This window comes from Cyanistes caeruleus, chromosome 7 (genome assembly GCF_971803275.1).
Source record: "Cyanistes caeruleus chromosome 7, bCyaCae1.hap1.1, whole genome shotgun sequence".
Lineage (NCBI taxonomy): Eukaryota > Metazoa > Chordata > Aves > Passeriformes > Paridae > Cyanistes > Cyanistes caeruleus.
In genome coordinates this window covers 11,357,587-11,372,049 of record NC_141707.1, presented here as the reverse complement: position 1 = coordinate 11,372,049, position 14,463 = coordinate 11,357,587, and the positions used below count along the sequence as shown (strand labels likewise).

Sequence of the window (14,463 nt, the reverse complement as noted above, 5' to 3'; positions counted from 1 at the left end):
ATACAGGTTCTGACACTACATTAATTTTTAAAGAAGTTCATACACAGGTCTACTTCTAAAGCAGCAGCCACTACTGATCTACCTCACAGTGGGTGTCATCAGCAAAGGGATTCCACCCTGAACAACAACTAACCATGAAGACGGATACTGTAATTTCAAGTTTGCCAGAGGTGAAGAAATCAATCCTTTAATCTTTAGGAAGAGGTATCAAACCGTGCAAACCTAATTGATACATATTACTGAAACCAAACACACACACACTACTCTCTATAATCAAATAATAAAGGCAGTGATCTGCTCAGACTGATAAAAAAATAAAATCTTTTATGCAGCTTCTCTGCAAATCACGTGTATTGCTATATCATCTCCTTATATTCCAAGTTCATGTTTTTATTCTTAATGAAATATAAGCAGAATAAACAATTTCCTAGCAATCCCTCATTCAATTACAATGCAACTTTTATTACTGGTCTAAGTTCTACAAATTATTTTATTACTGGACTAACTCTCCAAATAATTATCACCAAGAGGAGGCTGTACATATGGATAAGAGATACTAACTGTTCATAAATATAGGTATTGTTAGACTTGTTGCATCATGAACTCAATAGACATGAAAAAGCCTGTAGCTGCTTAATGACCGTGGCCAGGAAAATTACTCCTAATAATGCCTGTTTCAGACATTTTAATATGTACAATTTCTGATCAATCAATCAGAATATTTTTTAAATTAGCATTGAGATTTTTTAATTCCTTCAAAATTCTGAACTGGATTGGCGATATAGTCCCTTTGATAAAACAAGTTTTAAAAATTAATATTCATAAGCCTGCAGAAGTTGCCAAATTTCAATTGCACAGCACAGTTGATACTCAAAACACAGCAACAGCTTTTTGTTGTAAGCTGGCATTTTTAGCAATAATTTAAAACTGTCTTCAAATATTCTTCATTCTTTCCAGCTTGAATCTCAGGACTAGTAAACAATGAAATGGAAGAATATTCTGTTTTAGGAATCTTCCATATAGTAAGTATAGAAAAAATACCTTCAGATTCCTGTCTAAACAGTTTTCAAACATCTGTCTGTCACTTCACAAAATCAGGATTACGAACATGAAATTCAATTATGTCTGAATATTTAGAAAGTAAATAGATTAAATATCTATTTTTTTTAAGTTTTCAAATCTGCTCTTCAAAGTATTTACGGATGCTCAAACTGACAAATACCCCTCATAGCTGAAGCTCATACAGCAGTTTAAATCTTCAAGCAAAGTGTAGATTTAATCTTTTAAATCCTTCTCTTCCCTCTTCCTTTACTTGGAGAAACTCCCTTTCTCTCACTATAACTGAAATGTTTCTATTTATTAGACTTCTACTTTCTGTTTTAGTCTTTTCTTAAGGAGGATAAGAGGCCATCCAAGTCAGTTCCAGCACTTTTTTTCCCATGTCTATCAGCCACAGAAGCATATCCTTAAAAATTCAATTTTATATCATGTGTCTTTCTTATTAATTTTATGTTCATTGGTCAAAATTTCATTTGTCCAAATTCTCTTATGCATAACAGCCTTGAAGTATAACAGTATAACAGTAATGTAAAAGACCCACCAATTCATCTTCTCCAATAGTTCAATTTTAAAAGTAGCAACAAAAAGAAGAAAATAATTACTACACTTTGTCATGTTATTAAAAAGAGAAAATATAGAACATCTATATTAGTTCAAAGGAATTTACTGGCAATTTTCAGCACCAGCAAAGCTTTTTTTATAGTAAAGGTTTTGTAGGATATGAAAGACACGTCTTCACACTGTTACAACACTGTATTTGGAAAAACAAGGAAAGAAAAAAAAAAAAAAAGCATGACTTGACAAAATGCTTAATCCTTTCTTAGCAATATATTCTCACACTGGTAGGAATATACAATATTGAAATATTGAATAATATTGAAAATATACAATATGAAATACCAATACATTGGTATTTTATCACCACTTACTAACATAATAAATGAAAAGAAATAAATTGCAAAGATGTATTTTAAGTATGGAAAGATTATTTTATTGTATAAATAAATGAAATAATTTTATATAAATAATTTGCATGAATTTATAAATCTAATAAATACCATTAGGTATCATTAATATATTAATAATACAAATATTTAAGTCAGAACTCAATACAGTCCTTGACAAAAATGTCCTCAACGCCTTATGATGGTAATTAAATATTAATTGCAATACCATGGCAACGGAAACATTGTCTGTTCTTTTACTAAGACAAATCTGCTAGAAGAAACATTTGTGTTTCACAGATAACATCCAGTATTTCCTCTAAGGCTACATGAGTCATCTTTCTCAGATTTTTGCCATAAAGTTTTTTAAATACCATTTCTATGCTTCAGAATTAATATAATATGAAAAAGAAATAATCTAGGTAAGTGCTGTATGAGAAATTCTTGCTAAAACAGTCCTGCCACAGGGGAAAAAAAAATAAAAACATTGTTTTGAATCAGTAGCCAAATCCCATTTAGAATAAACTGTGGGAAGATTTTGCCTTCTGGAAACTAGTCAGTGCTGGCCTTTGGCACCAGCACCTGCTTCTCAGAAGGCTGAGAAGTAATATGTCTTTTAAAATCAATTTAACATCTTTGATTCTTTCACCACCATTTTATAAAAGCCATGATTAAGGAACACTTGCTACCAACTCAATTAAATAAAAAATAGTTTTCAAATACCTGCACTATTAAAATTCTTTGGGTTTTCCTACAGCTCAGTAACTAGCAAACGGAATGGAAGCAATAAAACATCTTTCACTAGCATTCTAAATTAGGCAAAAGTGACTAACCAAGACTAAGTCTACCTTGTTGATGGCAAAATATTCTGGGACACTACCTAGTAGTAAGACTTAAGAGGATACAGTAAAATGACAAGACTGACAAAACTGTGGAGGTTTGCCTCATAATTTTCTAAAGCTGAGTATTTGCATTATTAAGTATAATTTATCTCTTACCATCTTCATTCAGGAACAATTTGTTGAACCTTAATCCACTAGGCTCTTTACCAACATATCTGTGCACATACTCTGTACCAAGATCATTGACAGCAATCGCGTATTTCAAAGGCTTTACACAGGACTGGAGACAAAATGGAACTTTGGTATCACCCACAGAATGCCTGGGAAAAACACAGAGGAAGAGGCTTGAAACTTCCTGTTTCTCAGCTGTGGCAGTAGAGTGTTAAATGCCTCATCTATCCTTCAACATACAAGGACTATTAACAAAAACACCCTAAAAAGCAAAAGCATATTATTACTAAGTCTCATTTTAAAGAACATAACAATGAGATTTAGAGGTTTTAGCAACTTGACTCCATAAGCCAAGCATTACAAAGTCAGTTGCTGACTACTGCAGAGGTAACAAAGCAAAAACAAGTTCAGAAAGGGGTTTGGACAAGAGCAAAAAAATCACCTCAGACCTCTAGTCTTACACTTATCCTACTCAATGGCAAACTACACACTCAGCAGGGTACAGCTGAGCCACGCAGAGCCACTATATTGATTTATGCATATATAAACAAAGATGAGATACAACCTGGTTTTGCAATTTGAGAACAATAATCAAATAGCTGTATTTACATTTCCTTTAATAATGGCAAAGATATAACACTTATTACATGTTATCTTTTGGAAAGTTTACTTTCAGCAGCTATGTCAGACTGCACCAAAGAGTGACTCATGCAAGCAGCATATGCCACATCTAGAAACAGCAAAAGGCTTGAAGCAGCCCCCTTGTCTGATGGCAAAATCAGGAGTGTATTTGCTTCTGTTCTTTGCAGAAAACACAAAGCTTCATGGAAAATCACAATACCATTTTGGTATTATAAAAGTTAACATTACACTACATTAAGCATTACAAAAATTAACATTATAAGAACTTTCATTAGCACATAATATCCAAAACAAAGCAAAACGCCAATTTAAAGTATAAGGTTTTTTTACTATTAATAGATTATAATTCAGACACTTAAACAGGGAGATGAAAAAAATATTTCTGTTCACTTGTACAGCTCCTCCCCTGAGATTACAGAACATATGGCTAATTAGAAGCAAACATACGGATCTCAACAGATCATGGCAAAATGAACTCCAAGCCACAGTCACGAGAAGCAAGTCTGATGCTCTCAGGAATGCCCCATTCACAAACACAACACCTAAAAATGGCAGTTTCCAGAACCTGCAATAGGACCACAGCAAACTGCAGGTGAGCAGAGCTATTGAGCACTTTGCATTGTGTACTCACAAAGGAAGACACAGAGCTCATGTTACTTCTCAGCTTGATGGTGCAAGGTATCCCTTTACATCTAGGCTCCTAACTGTCTCTGCTACTCTGAGCTACTGAGAAAAATAAAATCACTCTGACTAGATCTAGGATCTACATACACCCTCTTACAGGGGAAAGCTTGATAAACCTGAGAAAAAAAAATGTACTTGCTCTGTCCAGTTTTCACTTCTTCATTTTCTTTTTAAAGATCATGAATCTGCATTTTTTCAGTGACACACAGATTATGTAACAATGCCACAGTGAAAACATTAAAATGCAGAGGAGGAGCTGACATTTAAGTACATTGTGACCTACACAGAAAGTTATATAGCTTGATGAACAGGTACTATTAGACAAAGCTTTTCAACTTCCAGATATTAATATTACAGAAGCATTGCCTCTATCTTTCCTTCAACTACTTCAAGAACAAAATGTAGAAGTTACAATATACCTCTGTCCATCAACGGTGCAGAGTGACACCCCCCACAAATCGGGGCTGAACTTGGCCAATTGTGGAATATAATCAGCAACCTATCACAGCATGAAAGAGAGAGACATATTACAAAATAATTAACTCTACATTAATTTAAGAAAGTATCAATGGAAAGAATACACAAGGAACAACTGAATTATTCTACAAATAATCATCTGGTGTATCTAAAACATCATCAGAAATTATTATACTCACTAGATCATTAGCAAATAAAACATTTTTTTTTTCAAAGTAGAATTTTCAGCACATTCAGAGAGATATCTGTGTTCTGTATCACAGAATTTCCAGCATTTTCAAATAATATAGAATTTTTACCTTGTAGCACAATCCGGGATTTTTCAACTAATTTATTGAAAATAAGCACCACAATAAATTTTATTTACTAACGAAGCTATAGTATTAACAATTACCTTTGTCACACAATCCAGACAGATGTGTAGAGCTGCATAATTTTCTATAGCCTAAGTGTAGCCTGACAAATTACACAGCAAATTATACAGACAGAAAAATCACTCTACTTAACAAATAATGCATTTGGTTAATACTGAAAATCTACAGAAGTTTGAAGTTGCATATACAAAGAGGTTACCTTTCCTCCAGATTGTTTTTTAGCACTTTCATATAGCTCATCAATATGGGAAGTAAACGACATAAAATCTGGAATGACAAACTTCCTTCTGAAAGCTTGAGTAAGCAACACAATATTACTCTGTACACACCTGCAAAAAGTTAAAAACATTTATTAGTACTTTGACAATGTACTGTCACCAAGCCTACGTAAGTAGCAATTACATGTTATTAATTAGGACCTTTAGTCCCTTGAAGCTACATGCCTAGAAGAGCAAGTCTTTATTACTTTTCCAATTTGCAACTCTATTTTTTAAAATTAGTTAAAACAGTTTTATTGCATTAATTTTTATTTCTTTCTACTTGAAGTTCTCTTTTGAAGTTTCAACTGTGAAGCTGTACTGCAAGGTATTATCAATCTGCCTTCAAGCAGCACCTCAGCTTGCAAAAGGGATCAAAACCACACAGTTCTTAGAAGCAAACCATCTGAAGTTTGTCTAAGCCAGTCCTTGTCGAAAGAAGTGCTGATTTCAGAGTTAGATCAGACTTGGGAGGTTCAGGATTGCTCTCTCACTTTACTGTTTCACCAGGAACTGAGGTGAGAATGCTGCCAACAGACCAAACTGGAAAGTGATTCCATTCTAATAAGAAAATAAAACCCTGTGGAAAAACTTGATAACATCTCCTGAACTAAGCAAAAGTTAACAGTGAGCCGTATGGCGAGTTTCTTACTTCAAACCACCAGCACCCAAGGAATCTCTGTTGCCTTTTAGCCCAGAACCAGTTACACTATCGGCCACACCCTGTGAACGTCAGCCCATCTGGGACAGTCAGAAAACGGATGAGGTAGAAAGGAAAAGACTTATCTAGGACAAACAGAAGGAAGGATGAAAACACAAACTGAGACATGCTGAAAGTGGTGTGTCTGTGGGTGAGAGAGGAGAGCAATAACAGGGTGGGAATTGGGAGCCATTATCAAGTCAGGTGAAATGACCTGATAAAGAGTATTAACAGCCCTATCCTAGTGGAAGGAGGACAAAGTGAGGTATAACAGCAAAAAAACAGTTAACACCTTCATACCGTGCCTTCTGGCAGTGTTGACAGAAGCAGACATGCTATTCATGCAGGCAAATGGAAAGTTAAGAACATCTAGGCACATGCTACCAGGCAGAACTTCCAATTAAAACTTACTGAGAAAAAAAATGATTTTTAGGGAAATGTTTTCACTTAAAATAGATATTTCAATAATTCTACTATGAAAAGTCATCATCAGTTCAAATGAAGGTGTATGAAGGTAAGTGAAGAGACAGAATTATCCCTTTGAATCACCCTCTCTTTTTCTAAGCTTTTAAACTCCTGCGTACTTCCACGGCTTTATCTTAAACTCAACTGACAGCAATTTCAAATGCTGACAGGGACTGCTATCCCAAAGTGAAAGAGAAACTAAAGTTTCTGATGTACGCAGTCACCTTACAAACTGCTGTCTGTAATAGGCTAAGAAAGCATCATATCTTAAAACTGCAGTTGAGTTGGTTTTGTTGCAATCTGTAATATTTTTTTTTCTGTATCTTGCAAAAAAATCCTGTTTGCTTTTTTTTCCCCAGCAGCTTCCAATTACAGTCACCTACTCCAGGTACAAAACCCCTTTTCAAAAATAATTAGTAACATTGCTGGCAGCTATGTGTGCAGAAGGAGTAACATAACATGCACTAGATTCAAACTTCAGATGCACTTCTAAATGTAGAAGTACTGTACTACCTGGACAGCATTAAGCACTCCTCTGAGAAAAAAAAAAAAGATATCTGAAGTTCACCCTAACTTACTATAACAATTCAGTACAAAGTCTGGAAATCTAGAAAGCAGTATGCACTGAAATACAGTACTCTTTAAGATCATATTATGTTTCTGAAACATGAAGGGCATTTATACACTTAAAATTTACACCAAGCCTATGATGTTCGCTTGAGCAGTTCAATCATTTTAATGCAGGGATTAAAACTCACTGCAGAAATAGCTGTGCTGATGAAGGACATTACTTATTGCTACCAATTTTTCTCAGACTCTGCCAAGGTCATTGTCTGGGTATTTATCCTGGTACTCCTTAACCCAAGCAAATCATATGAATTCACTGACTAAATTAAATATAAGGGTTGAAGTAATCTAGATGGGTATTGAGAACAATAGGTGCATGGACAAAATTACAGACGTCTTAGGTCTCCCTTTAACAGGACTGACAGTTTTCAGTCAGCCAGGACATGAGCCATGACAGCCTCTAAAATTCTGCAGCTGACATCTCCTCCCCACTGAAGTAATTAACTAATTATGTTCCAGGTAACACTCTGGAGATGGCTGGCCTCAGGCTCCAAAGAAGTGGAGCAGTAGGAAAAGATCACAGGGCAAAATTTAAGTTAATAATTATATTGATAAATAAAAACCTTTCTATGGTAGTTTCATCTTGGTTCTCTAGCATAAAGTTAGGATCACTTTGTTTCCTTTACCACACTGTTAGGTTTATCCATTATTTTTCAAGTTCTGACTCAGATTGCTTATTCCTACTTCCCTACACAAAGCAGCCCAAGTTTCATCTAACAATAGACAGGTACTATTATATTAAGCAGTACCAAAAAGGAAAAAAGGGAAACAAAAAGGTTCTCATTGCAAGCTAAGCAGCATGTTGCAATGCTTTCAGTAGCAGCCCGGTCTCAGCCTGCAAAGACCACATTATGATACACAAATGCAACATGATAACAATTTACAAAAAAAGATTGCAAAGGAACCTTCTGCTGCTGCAAAGAAAAACTTGCTATGTTAAAAAAGATTCACTTCTCCACCTCTGTATAATCTTTACATTCAAAACTCTTCCTACACAAGAAGCAACCATGTAAGTTTCCCACAAACTCTTCTAGTAATGACTACAGTCCTCACACAGAGGATCAAATCCCAGAGATGTGACACAGAACATAAAATAATCCTGCTAATTAGCAATCAATTGTTTTTCAAATGCAGAGCCCTTGCCTAAAACATCATTCAGTTTACTGTGACAAATAAGCCTTTTAGTATAAATGTAACACATGATAGCAAATGCATTTCCTTTCTAATCCCTCCATACACGAAGGAAGGTTTCTGAATATAACAATCTGGAGTTTTTACTCTGCTGACAATAAAAACAGTGAAGACCTGGTCCAGAACTTAACATGGGAATAAAATTAGTCCATGCTGCACCTTTACAAAGCATCTCACATCTTCTTAAGGAGTTAACTGGTTTTTTGTCGCACACACAGACATTCACTTTTTCTCAATCTTTTTCCAAAAATGTTTATATATATTTTAATATATATACACAGACAATTTATGTTTATATGTTTATACTTACATAACCTATGTAAACATATAGTATAGCATAAGCATATACTGTATATATTTTATATACCTATATGTAAATAAAATATATGTATTATTTATATACACTTAAAAAACTGTATGTGCAAATAAATTTTAGGTATTATGACTTACCCTGAAAATAGAATAAAAATGCAAACAAAAAAATAGTCTAAACATTTCATTTCAAAATTTAAGAGCATCTAAATTTCCCATTTTTTGGAACACAAAAGCTGTAAGCAGAGGAGCAAAGGAACGTGCTTGAAATGAACAGCAGACAACCTGAACAGTGCTTATACTATTCAGCTGACTACAGACTTTATAAAAAACCAAAAACATCACTAAAATACGGCACACAGATCTTTGCAAAACAGACCAGTGTCTGCAATCCTAACCCTTCTCATCTGCCCTTATCTTGAAATTTAAGGTCACTGTTTTCCACACATTCCCTTTTGGAGTTACATACATGCTCTGAACATCTCGCCATACAGAAGCAGCATCCTGAACTACAGATTAAAAACTGACAATGCAGTGAGAGTGCAGTTTTATGTAATCATAATAAACACTTACACTGCATCAGTTAATTTTGTTTGGCATCTGACCAAGAACTGCAGTATGGGGTCAGACATACATGCAAACAACATTGACACATTAAACTCCTGTGGAGATCACACAGTCTGTTTTGCTGCCTGAAATCTGAGAACAAACTTTCATCAAAATAGCATCAGGAGTATGTTTGACTCCCTTTCTAATCAATTTATGTACCTTACGTCTCTCTTAAAGACAGCATTCAGTAACACACAGCATTCATTCAAAACTATACAGTTACATAATTGACAGAAAGTTTACTTTTTAAAAAGGTCTTTGTCCAGCATAACACCATCTGAAGTAGTCTGAAGAGTCAGTCTTAGCATATCCATGCACTCTTTCAATCGAGGATCAGATGTACGTAATCCTGTAGATTTGAGTGCCTATTACAATAAAACAATAATTACTAAGTGAAAAGATATGCTATTACAATGAAGTTATCTACTGCTCAGAGTTTATCACTGTAAGAGATCTACATCAACAGACATTGTGACACTTTACTGATTTTTTAGCAATTTCCTTTGGCCATTTTGGCTGCATTTTATGTCAAAGCATTAATGTTATTTGAAATCCAGTGGTCCAACTACATTGTACACAAGTACAAATACTACCGAGCCCTGCCAAAGGCACAGCTGCTTTCAGGCACTCTTTAGCACATCAAAGAAGTGAATAACAACATTAATACACTCATTCTCTTATTTAACTACAGAAACAGCACTGGGGGGAAAACAATAGTTACATTCCTTCTTGAAGCTAAACATGTACAACAGAAATTCTCTGCTTTGCATTCTTGCATTCAGAATGTTAAAATAACCATGCAGTAGTTAGCTTTCATATAGTACTTTGGAACAGTAAACTTACAGTTATGAATTTATGAACTGGTATTTTTTCTTGTCCTTCTGCAATAGTATAGAAAAGTAGATCTTCTAAGCTGGGAAGGAGACCTTGTTTTATTTTACTGGAAAACAGAAAAAAAAAGCATAAATTATTTTAGTGCCTATTTTTATTTCTACACATTTTTGCATTATTCTCAGGGAAACACATTTTCACTACTACTGCTAATTTCAAAGAACATTTTCATCAGTGAACACAAAGCTTAGTCAGACTAAGTAGAAAAAAAATGGTAATATTACAATCAGCATACCTAGATTTTAAAGTAGCAAACATTCTTAACTGCAACTCAGTCATATTTTTACTGTCATACATTTACTGCTAGGATTATATTTAGATTTTTTTGGGAGCAGATTAATCACATATCCCTCTTTTTGATGTTACCAAGGATAGGTATGTCACCTGCAGAGATAATTACTTGTAAGATTCCAGGATGTACATGCCTCATAAGGAAGCCGTAAAGCATACTGACCCAACTGCTCTACAGGCAAGAGAAGGAGATGATACATGTGTAATATTTTTTTCAAATCAGTCCTGTTTTCAGGACTCCACAGAGGACTCCTAAAGCCCTTATCCTTCTAGAAGCTTATGTAAGCCCCATCAGTTACCATGAAACAAGCAAAGCCATCTGCAGCATAATAGGGAACCTGAAGCAGAAGGAGTGACTCTGTCACACCTACTTAGCTAAGTAAACCCAGTGTAGATGCACCTTTAATGGTCACTGTGCTTATCAGTGTAAACACACCGGCTCTCCAAGGATCCCAGGCGTTATCTATTTCACTCACAGATATGCTTACCCCTATGCCTGCGGTTTTTCCTTACCTGTATCTCCATTTTATGTGAAATCTGAAGGAAACCTACCAAAATAAGCACTCGGATTCCTTCTAAGACAGAAAGCAGTAGTACTGACAGCTTTCCCTCAAAGCCTTTGGAAGTTTACAGATTTAACCTATAGAAAGTATAAAAATATTCCTTGATATTCCTCCAAAGCACCCTGTTGCAGGGCAGGAGCCCAAGTCTTTACACTTGCCCTGTAAGCGGTGCCCACTACACTTCAAACTGGGATGGACAATAACAGCAAAGGGATTCTGATTCTTCGGTCCCCTGAAGTGCCCAGGTTTGTTTCCAGACAAAAAAGCCAATGTTCTGATGTTTGACAAACAAAAATACATAAAACCAAAGGAAAAAAAAAAAGTGTAGATAGTAACTAAAATGCAGAGTATGCCATCTTACATTATTTTAGCCATCAATTTTAAAGGTCTCTCTTATAATCTATTAATAGTGGCAATACTTTGTTACTATACACTAATAAACTACTGCCTGAAACTAGACTGCTCAGTCGCAATTTATGTATTTTTATACATTTATGCATGTGCTTACAAAAAGCAGGTCCAAATTCTAGTCACTCAAGTTTTCAAGAGACTAGTAATTCTCTGAATAACAGAGCTCAGGGTTATAACTGCAAAAATAAAATGCTACAGCTAAGCACAAACCCTAGATAGGCCAATGCAATCTTACTGACGTTTAATCCTCTCCTCTCCCAATACTTACACAAGTCAGATTTATGATTATTTTTAATAAAAATCTGATTATATCCAAATGCCCTTATAAGTTTTAGACAACCTCTAGATTGCCCTTGCCTCCCTTCTTTCCTCATAACTAGCTGTGAAAACCAGTAGTAAAAAATATCACCTCTCATTTTCCAATTTAAAACACTGTACTTACACACTAAGAACAGAAGACAGCTTTGTAAGCCAACAGAACTTTCCTTGTCTCACAGTCTAGATTTTTTTTTTTTTAATCTAAATTATGCTGGCTGACTAATGCACAGACAGGCAGGCAATTCAACCAAGACAAACGCTTGCAACTACCTCAAGCAAATTACTGAACAGCCCTTTTTCTAAAGAAAATTCAGGTCTTCCAGGCAGCATGCTTCACTTTCAATCCTTTGGGGACAGTATATCCAGAACTACCAACACAGCGGCTAAAGCTTCACCCTGCGTCTTCATCCTCATTCTGAAAGGAACTAATTTTAAAAGTTATACTAAGTTACATTGTCTACATCCCTACATCTCCATCATTTACACAAAGCATTCAGCTGAGCTCCCCAAAATGTCAAGATTTCATGTTTTAAGGAATGTCTCTTCTACAGGAGTCATTCCTGTACTGCTGAAGGTCTGGCAGAGGAAACTTGCCTATTTCACTTTGGCAAAACTCGCCAGCAAACACACTGAGAAATCTTAACTGATAACCTATTTAATTACACATTTCTGAGCAATTACTCATAATTTTACAGCTGTTCCAAGTACAGAATTACTGTCTGGAAAGGTGAAGAAAAATACTTCAGCCATTTAACCAAGATTTTACCTGCCTTTTAAGATTTTAATCTATTAAAGAGACGTGCACCTTTCACAGCACAAAACCTCTCAACATGGTTTTTGTATCTTTCACATCTGCTGTTGTTCAATATTGGGTCACTCAGCCTAACTAAACAATGGAACTGCACAGATGACCAAAACAAAGAGGATGACTTTCAATATATTTACAGAAAATTGCTCCTTGTCAAATAGTCCATCTTTTGGTAAAGTTTATCAGCTAAATAGGGGTGAAAAGGCTTGCTCTGCAGTTTATCAGACCAGTGATGTCAGTAACTAATGTTTGCTTAACCTAAAAGATGTACTTTCGCGCTGCGAACACATTTAGCAAGGTAATTCAGTTCCACACATGTTAAAAAGCTGTTTTTCAGGTCAGGGAACTTGCAATTGTCACAGTCAAATTAAGTGGAAATTCTAGTTTACCTGATTTCATGAATTATGACTTTTGATACTTACTTACCACCTTCTTTGAAAAAATAAATAAGCACCAGACTATTAAACAACTAGACTTCTTTGGTAGTATACTAATATGCGGACTACAATACTGGTGGACTGTTTTTCAAATACAAAGGAAAAACAACATAGAAATTCCAAGCACAAGCACTTCGCAGTCCTTCCTTCAGCTCTTCCTTTTGTATCAGTACAATGCCTACACCAGATCCTGGGGAGGACTTCATTTTAACAAATGCTGAATTTTTAGAGCAGAAACAAGATTAAATTTCAAATAATGTGGAAGATTCTTACTCTGTACTTCAGGATAGAACTGCCAAAATGCAGAACAAGATTTACAGAACGAATGATAGGTGACAAGTCTGAGGCATGGGCTACTACCCAGAGAAACCTGGACAAACTCAAGAAGCTTGTCCAGGTGTGAACCTCATGACGGTCAGCAAGGTAAAGTGCAGGGTTCTACACCTGGGCCATGGTAACTCCTGAAATCAACGTAGCCTGGGGGAAGAACAGATCAAGAGCAGCCCTGCTGAGAAGGACTTGTGGGTGCTGGTGGAGGAGTGGCTGGACATGATCCAGGCATGGGCACTCAGAGCCAAGTGTCCTGAGCTGCATCCAGAGCAGGGTGGGCAGCAGGTCAAGGGAGGGGATTTTCCCTTTTACTCTGCTCTGGTGAGACTCCACACAGAGGTGGGCCACACATTCAGCTCTGGGGCCCTCAGCACAGGAATGACACTGGCCCATTGGAGCAGGTCTGGAGGAAGCCACCAAGATGGTCAGAGGGATGAGTACCTCCACATATGAGGCTCAAGGAACTAGGGTTGCTCATCCTGGAGGAGAGGAGGGTCCTGGGAGACCTCACTCAAGCCTTTCAGTACCTACAGTGAGTCTATAAAAAAAATGGGGACAGGCATTTTAGCAGGGTCTGTCGCAACAGGATGAGGCATAATGGTTTATCACTAAAAGGCAGCTTTGTATTAGATATAATGAAGAAATTTTATGGTGAGGGTGGTGAAATGCTGGAACAGGCTGTCCAGAGAGGTGGTAAATGCCCCATCCCTAGAAACATTCAGGGTCAGACTGCATGAGGCTCTCAGCAGCCTGATCTGGTTGAAGATGTCCCTGCTCATTGCAGAAGGGTTTGGACTAAATGGCATTTAAATGGTCTCTTCCAATCCAAACTATTCTGGGATTCCACAAAAGCTGCAAGTCACAGTCAGTAGCCACTCTATCTAAGACAGGCACCTTGAAGAAGTTGTCACCATACTACAGATGTTGTGTATCTTGATTGTACCTCCAACATTTAAGTCACCAACATTAGTCAAGTCACTAAGTCACTACTCTCTGTCCACTCCTATAGTGAGATACTGGTCCAATAACAGGTGGGTAGCTCCTTACCCAACAACTACCA

The 14,463-nt window shown here is 36.2% G+C and overlaps 1 protein-coding gene across 6 annotated transcripts in view; it reads right to left on the bottom strand.

Annotated features, from left to right (window-relative positions):
• Positions 1 to 14,463, bottom strand: part of GLS (glutaminase) — a 60,209-nt gene that overhangs the window by 41,876 nt on the left and 3,870 nt on the right. For 4 of the 6 annotated variants that reach the window (XM_086898516.1, XM_086898517.1, XM_086898520.1 and 1 more), the window contains exons 2-6: positions 10,198 to 10,294; positions 9,598 to 9,719; positions 5,393 to 5,522; positions 4,762 to 4,841; positions 3,002 to 3,165 (exon numbers count right to left, since the gene is read on the bottom strand). In XM_086898516.1, the coding sequence (XP_086754642.1) occupies positions 3,002 to 3,165; positions 4,762 to 4,841; positions 5,393 to 5,522; positions 9,598 to 9,719; positions 10,198 to 10,294 (593 nt within the window). Of the gene's footprint in view, positions 1 to 3,001; positions 3,166 to 4,761; positions 4,842 to 5,392; positions 5,523 to 9,597; positions 9,720 to 10,197; positions 10,295 to 10,835; positions 10,914 to 14,463 lie in introns of those variants that run through there. The other 2 variants (XM_086898518.1, XM_086898522.1) reach the window with 1 other exon arrangement.